The sequence below is a fragment of the Egretta garzetta genome, unplaced genomic scaffold (assembly GCF_000687185.1).
Source record: "Egretta garzetta isolate BGI_Z169 unplaced genomic scaffold, ASM68718v1 scaffold687, whole genome shotgun sequence".
NCBI classification, from domain to species: Eukaryota; Metazoa; Chordata; class Aves; order Pelecaniformes; family Ardeidae; genus Egretta; species Egretta garzetta.
The window spans coordinates 25,800-34,997 of record NW_009260396.1 but is presented as its reverse complement, the minus strand read 5'-3'; the positions used below and the strand labels follow the sequence as shown (position 1 = coordinate 34,997).

The window sequence follows — 9,198 nt, the reverse complement described above, 5'->3', positions numbered from 1 at the left end:
CGGCATTCGTCTGAATGGCAGCCTGGCAAACACCATCTCTTCACATTTTAATCATCTCCTATTAGCATGCACTGGAGGAAGCTCAAAGCACAGACGTGCCTGCCTGTTCCTCAGGGCCGCCCCGGCGAGGTGCGTGCCAAGCTGCGAGTTCGGGGCATGCCTTCCCCCAGGCCCCGGGGGGGCGGGGAGGGGAGGCCAGGCACGGCCAGCATACCACCTCATCCCTGAAACGTAAGCGGGAACTGCTAGACCTACGCAGTGCTCTTGGAGAATCCCTTCCCTCGGCAGCAAGGCGTGCTTCTCTCCCAAACGGGGCTGTGGTCAGCACCATCACCAGACTTCCAGCCCCAAGAGCGCCCTTCAAGCGTAACACATTGCTCCCGAAACAGCCTGAGAACAGCACGGAAAGGTCTTGTGAATATTTCAGGTACGGGCTCTGTAGTCTTAACAGCAACTGCAATGCTGGATTGTTTGGGACTGTATCAATCCTGCTGTAGGGGTAACACCAATAAAACATTTCTCTAAAGAGACCAATGCCTTCCTGTGGGTTGTTTTAAACGGTTGTTGCCAAAGCCTCTGGATCCACAGCTCCTGAACAAGCTTTCGGGAATTAAAAGAAGCTCCAGGGTTTGGTGCTCTGACAGCACCTCTCACCCTGTCCGCTGTGAGCGCGGAGACCGAGCGGTTAGCACACTTCCTCTGAAGCTTACGCAGCCACTTTTAACTCCGCTCTGGAAAGGGATAAGGGCTGCAGTCACTGGGAGTCTGTATTCCTACAACAGTTTTAAAAAAGGAGGTTTATTGACTTAATTTAAGAAACAGCTTTGGAAATGAAGAATGATGGGGCGGGGAGAATCCATACTCTCACGCTAGGTGTGAGACTCTTCCTCATCTTCCTGCTTGAGCTGTTCGATAAGCTGCTGCCTCTCTGCTGCTTGGCGCATCCGCATCATCACCAGGCTCTCGTAGTCCCGTTCCGATACCACCGACGCCTAGGAGCAGAAGACAAACACAAACCTTGTCAAGGACCCCAGCCCCCCCTTTCCATAAGCCACGCTCGCCACACGCACGTGCGAGTCAGGAAGGCGAGTTCACAGCAGTACGAGCCCAGAGAAATCGGGGAAGGTGCAAAAGCTGCCTGGCTGGCAGAAAACAGCCTGCTTCGTAACGGCCTTACTGACGAGACAGAGCAGGGCAGACGGGAGCCTCAACCACCCCCTTGCTGCTGGAGCTGCTCCCTGCTCCCGAGGCTGGATGGGGAAGCACGGCTTCCCTCGCGGTGGCTGGCTCTTTTGGATGGCAAGCTCGCCCTGCAAGCACAGCGCCGGTGCACAGAGTCCCGCGTACACTTCACCCGTTATACAGGCTGATGCCATAAAGAAAAACCCAGCCAAACCTTTCTGTGGTTTAGTCACGGAAGTAGGTACAGAAAGCAAACCACCAGGTATGTTCCCAAACCTGAGACGAGAGCGTTTCCGTTCTCAAAAGCTCCTGGAGCCTTTCTGTGGTGTGTGGTAGCAGCCGTCACGTCAACCAAGTGGTGATTGCAGACTCTACCTAATAAATGTAGGCAGCAGATGACAGCTGCTATCGTGGAGCAAAACGGTGGGTTTGGCACTCTGCTTTCAAGAAGCGTTTCACATCAGTAGGTGGCCTCACTATTTTGGATGTATTCAAAGCACTGCGATGCTTGGAAACATCCATCTCATTTGCCTGACAGTTCAGGTAGAAATAACAGCATCTTGACAGAAGGTGAATGGAAGGAAAAAAAAAAATTTCATGTTCGTTTTTCTAGGAAGCAGATTTAGTGGTGATTTAAGGACATGTTAAATAGACAATAAAAGGGATGAAAAGTCAATGGAACAGCTAAGTAAGATTCTGCAGGAAAATGGGGCAAGTGCAAATTTCTTATCATGCACCAGCAGAGTGGTTCCTCCAGCTGCAGAGTGTCTGGCTGCAGGGACAAAGTAGTAGCCCACAATAGATGGGAAACTTAGCCTGGGAAATGAAGAGACTAATTCGCCATCACTGGCATTTTAGGAGCCGTGTGAATGAACGAAGTAACCTTTCAGCGCTGCGCAGCAAGATTTTCACAGTGTCTGAGAAAGCAGCAGATGGTATCAGCCCTCCGCGGCAGAACGAGGCCTCGTCGAAGTTCCTGTCCACTAACCACAGCCACGCACTGCCATTTGCTCGGCGGGATGGAATAGCCTACCTGGGACTCAGGCAGATGAATCACCCTTACAAACCTGAATCCCTACCTCACGCTCTGGATTTAAATTTAAAACAGACGAGGTTGTTTCTGGCTTCGTTTGGGAGCCCTGCTGACACAACGAGCCCTCGCAAGCGGCGGAAGGGAGGGCACCGAGAGCAGAAACAGCCCGATTCAAGACGGGCTACAAGTCGGCATTCTCGCTCAAGCACTGCGGGTGCCTCTAAGGGAGCTTGCCTTCTCCTCAGGCGGCGTGTGGGCTGGTGCCTTGCCACTCCACACACCTACTTCCTGCAATCCTGGCAATTACCAATAGTGCAAAACCCAGTTTCTGACGTGGCTGAGTCAGCAAGGGCTTGGCTCAAAACAAATACATACGCGCAAGGAGCTGCAGCCTGGGAAGCAGTGACAGGAGGCACATGAAGAGAAGGAGGCATCGGGGATTTTTAGCGTTCTGGGTCCAACCTGGCTGAATCGTCCCTGGACTCGCTTCTTCCGACGTCCCAGCAAACTGGTGAACGTGGTGGTCACAGTTCTCCGAGTGCTTCAGCAGCTTCTCCTCTCCGCCTGTTGGACACAGGTGCTGCTCCGACACAGCGTAAGTCTGTTTTGCATTCAATTTTCCTACCATTTGTCTTCTACATCTGCGTTTTGTGGCTTTTTACATTTCCATTTGACTGTATTTCTTTGGTTTCCTTCAACGCGACTGAGTCACCGTCTCCCTTCCTAACCACCCACTGAGATTTTTATACCGTGCCCTTCACCATGAAGGTGGCTGGTTACCATGGTACCAAAGTGCCCTTCTGTTCTAGATGCTAGATTAAAGCTGTTCTCATGGTGACTGTGTGCCTTTGCTATTCTTCATCAGCTCGTTTCTGCAGCACAGATTTAATAAGCTCAGACATCGCCATTCCTTCTCCGTTGAAGAAGGAGACTCCCTAATATCTAAGACAGGCCAATTGCTCCTTAACACGGGGACGTGGTGTGAAGTTTGCATTTCCTGCAATACCAGCCTCTCTGTTTTCCTTCCAGCTACGGGAACAGGGAAGGAAGAGGTTGTCCCTGTTGTGTGGCTTGCTGCTGATCCTGCAACTTAAGTCCAACACCCGACTGCGAAGAGTCAGCAGTTTCCTTCTTCCCGTTGCCTTTCATCAGCATGGATACTTGGCGGAGAGGGTCCATTAAGTCCACAACGTTCTTCAGACGTTTCTCACTCAGGAGACACAAAAAGCTGGGCAACCAAGTCATCATCTTGAATCAGAACAGCCACACTCTGGACAGCGATGGACAGTGCCAGAAGAGGGAATGCTTGAGGGATCTGAAGGACAAGTCTGATTACCTGTCGTGTCAGAGTGAGCAAAACCTAGCCAAGGCACAAGCACCTCCCAAGCCTCCCCGGCTGTACCTGGACAGTTCTAGCTGCCCTAACATCATCGACCACACAGATTCTCACTCTGACATCTCCTTTTCTGGTGCTACTCATCAATACCACAAAGCCACTCAAACTCAGTTCCACAAGGACCAGGCTACAGACTGCGGGACCTCAGAGCCGGGTTCCCAGAACGGCACTGCTCTTCCTGACCTGTCTGATCCCTTCCTGTCCTTCAAAGTGGATTTGGGGCTATCGCTTCTCGAGGATGTTCTGCAGACCCTCAGGAAACAGAACCCAAGAGATTACGCCATTTGAAGGTATTTATCACTTAACGCGTCACATTTACTTCCTGCTGCTGCCAGTTTCTGGAAGGAGGAAGGAGACTGCAGCATTCCTGTCGTGCGTGGCCTGTTTTGTTGTTCTCGCCTTACCCACCACAGACTGTCCTTGTCCCTGCCAAGGAGTCCCTCGGAGCAAAGCTCACAGGCTCCCTGCTCAGATGAGAGCACTGTCTGATGGAACTTTGCGGGCAAGTCTCCATTCTCCACATGGGGAATTTCCCACTCTAGACTGCACGTCTTCTCCTCATGGAAGAATGGCATTGTTTGCCAAAAGACTCGTTATTTTGGGGATGTGGCTGCGACATTGCAGAACACGGACAGAAAGGGATGTGGCACACATCATTTGTGGATAAGCAGGCAGCTTGCAGGGAGACAGTAGCATTGTGTCTCAAAGCCATAGCTATGGCAAGGGTCAAGAGACAGAAACTGGTGTTTCTTCTCCCACCATGGTTGGATGTGAAAAATCAAAGCCGTTCCTCTGGTTTTTTTTTTTTGTCCTGTGGGTTTCTTTTCCCCTAACTCAAGTGCAGTTGGCACGCCCAGCCTGGAAACAGGTAAGCATCCATGTAGGCTCGTGATACAGCAACAGCAGTTTATTTATCCTACTAGCAGAGAAGAAATTTCTCTAGGTACTGCTGCTTGAAGCATGCAAAATCAAAGCCGTTCCTCTGGTTTTTTTTTTTTTCCTCCTGTGGGTTTCTTTTCCCCTAACTCAAGTGCAGTTGGCACGCCCAGCCTGGAAACAGGTAAGCATCCATGTAGGCTCGTGATACAGCAACAGCAGTTTATTTATCCTACTAGCAGAGAAGAAATTTCTCTAGGTACTGCTGCTTGAAGCATGCACTGATATATCAGCTGTACAGATATGGAAGAATAAATGTATCTGTGACTGGAAGCGTCATGTTGCCTCATTTCATTGGTAGCAAGCCAGAAAAAGCCCAGGCACCAAGAGCACAGGGCCTTTATCTGTAGCAACCAAGACCCGTCCACTTCAGGTTTTTGTGAGGGTGGGGAAGCAGCGTGGCTCTACTTTCCTGGGCTGGGAGAAGGCTAGAGCTGCCGGTACGTTACCCTTCCCTGAGGGGAGGGTACACAGTTCAGGTCGAGACCCAGCATGGAAATGCAGAGTTCTTTACCTTGCGAGCTGGACAGTGGGAAGGGCTGTGCCGGGCTGAGAACATTTTAGGCAGGGTCAGGGCAAACTATTAAAAGGACACAGCAGAAACTATGGGGTCACCAATGCTTGCCGTTTTCACAGCTAGATTAGACACTAGGGCTCTTTTTAAGAGATAAAAAAAACCAAAACTGCCATGCACCCAGATAACCATAAGCTTTGGAAGCTGGCCACAGCAAAGTGCACAAAGGCATTTCAGAGAAGGCACAGACGGCTCGACCTACTAGATTCACATCAGGCTGTGAAGTCTGGTAATACAAAACAAACTATGAAACCTCAAAGGAGCTTAGAAAAGATGCAAGAGTGCCAGACAGAAGGCTTTTCTCAGCACTTTCATGTGGCTGAATGAATGGTCCAAAATGAATGAGCAGCAGGGAAGACCTTCCCAGAAGTGAGTGCTTCACACTGTTGCAGTGGCAAAGCATCGTGCGGCTGTTGTGTGCTTTGAACCATTCAGAGCCGCAGCAATCCAACAGTCATTGCTCTCAAATAGCCTAGAGTAGCCCTGGCCAGTCCACAGCTTTTGCAATGCAAGCGTAATTGGGCTCCAGCAGCTCTCCAGGAACTGCCGGACAACACGCACCCATTACTGTAGAAGAAAACAAGCCAACCAAGACCGTGGAGGCAAGGATCTTGCAGCTTACCGTCTCCTCACAGCCCCGCTTCTCACCAATCAGCCTTGCTTTGCAGCTGGGAACTGCCCCCAAGGCCCCCCTGGTCTAGTTAGCGTGCCGCTGCCCTTTATTTGAAGCCTCTGGTGCACAGCTCCTGGCTGACTACCCCAGGCAGGGAGCAGGCACAGCTCTGAAGCGGATAGGTAGTGAGTGCGTTGCCATGAGAACGCTGCAGGTCTCTGGCTGTTTTCTGAAGCAGAGCAGGGAAGAAGCTGCATTTGCACCGAGTGGGAGCAAACATGGGGGTGGATTCAGACAAAAATAGGAGCAAGCCGGAGGGAGCAGCAAATAGGAAGTGAGGGCAGCTTAAATCAGAATGAGACCGGTGCGGCTTGTGTGGACCCGGACGGCTGGGAAGCCAGACTGGGTATGAAAGGATGAGGCAGGGAGTAGGTTGAGGCAGTGGCAAAAGATACCTGAAAAAGCTCATTTTGCATAGCCTAGAGTTGAAGAGCTGAGGACAAAGAACAAACCAGCTGGCAGCAGTACAGCCAAGAGAAGCTATTGCCACATTACTAATTTTGGAAGCGTCCTAGCGGAAGCAGCAACAGGATTTGGGGAGGGCCTGGAGTAAGAACTAGGAAAAGCAGGAACCAGAGCAGCTTGGAGGTCTTAGCCTGGACAGCAAGACTGCAATGCAATCAAAGAAATTGCAGCTGCTTACACATAAAATAGAAAGGCCAGACAAACATGGGCAGTGAAATTCTTGGGAAAAGATGCAAGTCACTGGCCATAACTCCTCACCATTTTGAGAGCTAACATGGGATGGACGAGGCTGTGCTGGACAGAAGTGAGTCACCACCTCCACACAGCACAAGCACCATTTGCTGCTTTAGCTTGCTCTCCCTTGCTGCTCCACCAAGCTAATCCTTCACAGCAGGCAGACGCTGCTGTTCCACACTAACAAGCTTTGGTCATGGAAACAAGCCAAGATAAACTCAGTCAAAAGCCAGGGCTTTTGAACCCACAGAGGCAAGAATCCACTACCAAGCTCCAACTGCACCAGCAACCCCCTTAGGTATGAATGAGCTCTTCAGAACCAGTTCTCATTCTCTGCTAGCAAGAGGTGCTCAAATAAACTGGATTGGATTCTGCTGTTTCCGCCCCCCCAATTTGCCTTCTAATGCTCTGGGCACCTCTGTCAGTCTGCTGTGTCTGCAGGACTCTCGCTGGGTCTCCACTGCAGATCTGCTTGGCTCCTGGGCTAGGAAGTTGTAACTGCCTTTGCCTGAGATTTCTGGGAAACTACGTTGCTCAGGCCAGGCTGCTCAGACCAAGAACATGCATCCCAAGTGAAAACATACAACCCTAAGCAGAACGAGAATAACAAGGCATTCCGTTGTATAAATACTATAAATAAAGTACTTAACAAAGAGTCAGGAGAGTGAACGTACTGAACAATCTCACAAGCTGCTAAAATCCTTAGGTAGTGAACACACACAAGGCTGATGGAGACACAGACTAAGGGCACCTGCAGAGCACAAGGCAGGAGTCCTCTCAGCAATTACATCTTTTTGATCTTTATACCACAGGGAAGGAGGAGAGGGGAATAAGCCCCACTCAACTCAAATAACCAAAGGATCTCGGGTCCCTTTCCACCTTCTTAGCCAAGGAATTACTAACTAGATCAGAAGACATGCTGAGCACGAGAAATTCTGTGCAAGAGCAAAGTGTAAGGTCACATGCTTCAGAAGCGGATACATCTCCCACTCCACAGGAGCAAGGGGTAACGGCGAGCCAACAACACGCTGCAGCACGTCCTCAGATCGGGTTCTGTGTTTTAACCACTTGGTATTATTGCCTTCCGTGTGTTTTGTGATTGGAATACACTTGCTATTCAAGAGCAACAGCTCCAGAGGGATTAGCTGGCGAAATAAACAGGAAGCAGCTACGAGTTAACAAACTCCTCGCACTCAAAGTAACGACAGTGGTAAAGAGGACCCGAACCAGACAACAAGGTCTCTACAAGGATCTTTCATTTGAGATTGCTTTCTCTTCCTTCCCGCAGACCCAAAGAATATAGGTTTCCTTTCAGCGCTGGAATTTCACCCTCCTGTGAATGCAGCGAGTAAACAAGCCTCTCTGAAGAAGCCTTCTAGGAGACCCATTTCAACCAGCTATCATTCCCACAGTCAAAATACATTAGAAAAAGTTCCAGGAGAATGGCATTAGAGGCTCTGGGCTGAGCAAGGAGCATCCTCGTTCTTCACTTGGCAGAGAAAGAGTGAGATTGTGCAAAGATCCAGTCATCCAAATAGCTTGTGTTCTCGCTGCGCTGCTACTCAGGCAAAAGGCCCTTTAAAATAGCCACTGCTTCAGCACAAAAAGGCTCATCAGAAAGTCAGGCCATATCTCACCATAAATGCAAAGCACACTGTTAAATTTAGGTTGTTATAGAAACAGATTTAGATAACAGCAGCCTGTGTCTGCTTACCTGTGAAGTCCTAGGCTGACTAGCACTGTCAGAAAGGACAGTGCTGGGGTTGTTCCGGGGCTGGCCCTCCAGCCAGGAAATCTTTAGAGGATTATTTATCAGGCCAACTTCATTCTTCACAGCCATCTCCTACCAAGGAAAATATTTTTTCATCACCATCTGAGTTTCAGACCCCATGCCCTCACAGGTCACTAACCATCATAAAAGTTTTTCCATCTCAGCCTGGCATCAGGGCCAAGTAGGGGACAAACAAAGATTTCACAGCTGCCCTACGCGAGAAGCACCCTTTAAGGTCCATAGATAGATCATACCACTGCCAGTACTTTTGATAAAGAGGCCAGACAATTCTGGGGTTTTTGGGATTACTTGGATATATGAGTGAAAGAACAGGTGACAAGGAATACAGACTCTCAGACAGTGTAAGTTTAAGTTGAAGGAATCACTAAAATTAAGGGTAATTGATGATTTTTATTTCCACAGCCACATGAATTATTATAACTCGTAGTGAGTCAAGACATTTTGATTTCTTTTAAACTGCAAATGCCTGATATAGCCTCTAAAACTCATTAAAGCCATCTCCACAATGGGTAATTCATGGAATCATAGAATGTTTTGGGTTGGAAGGGACCCCTAGAGGTCACCCAGCCCAACCCCCCTGCAGGGAGCAGGGACACCTTGAACCACATCAGGTTGCTCACAGCCCCCTCCAACCTGGCCTGGAATGTTCCCAGGGATGGGGCCTCCACCACCCCCCTGGGCAACCCCTGCCAGGGTTTCACCACCCTCATTGGAAAGAATTTCTTCCTTAGATCCAGTCTAAACCTACCCTGCTTCAGTTTAAAGTCATCCCCCCTTCTCCTGTCCCAGCTGGCCCTACTAAAAAGCTTGTCCCCCCCTTTCCTCTGGGCCCCCTTTAAGCCCTGAACGGCCTCAGTCGGCTCTGCCCACAGCCTTCTCTTCTCCAGGCTGAACAAGCCCAACTCCCTCAGCC

At 49.9% G+C, this 9,198-nt stretch overlaps 2 protein-coding genes across 2 annotated transcripts in view; one reads left to right on the top strand and one right to left on the bottom strand.

Annotated features, from left to right (window-relative positions):
* Positions 1 to 6: 6 nt before the first annotated feature.
* The window catches only part of DNAJC17 (DnaJ heat shock protein family (Hsp40) member C17), a 26,627-nt gene continuing 17,435 nt past the window's right edge, over positions 7 to 9,198 (bottom strand). The window contains exons 10-11 of the mRNA XM_035898528.1: positions 8,208 to 8,336; positions 7 to 992 (exon numbers count right to left, since the gene is read on the bottom strand). Coding sequence (XP_035754421.1) covers positions 870 to 992; positions 8,208 to 8,336 — 252 coding nt within the window. The 3' untranslated portion in view covers positions 7 to 869. The remainder of the gene's footprint in view (positions 993 to 8,207; positions 8,337 to 9,198) is intronic.
* Positions 1,750 to 4,533, top strand: CUNH15orf62 (chromosome unknown C15orf62 homolog). Its single transcript, XM_035898527.1, has one exon. The coding sequence runs from the start codon at positions 3,369 to 3,371 to the stop codon at positions 3,897 to 3,899; it is 531 nt and encodes a 176-aa protein (XP_035754420.1). The 5' UTR covers positions 1,750 to 3,368; the 3' UTR covers positions 3,900 to 4,533.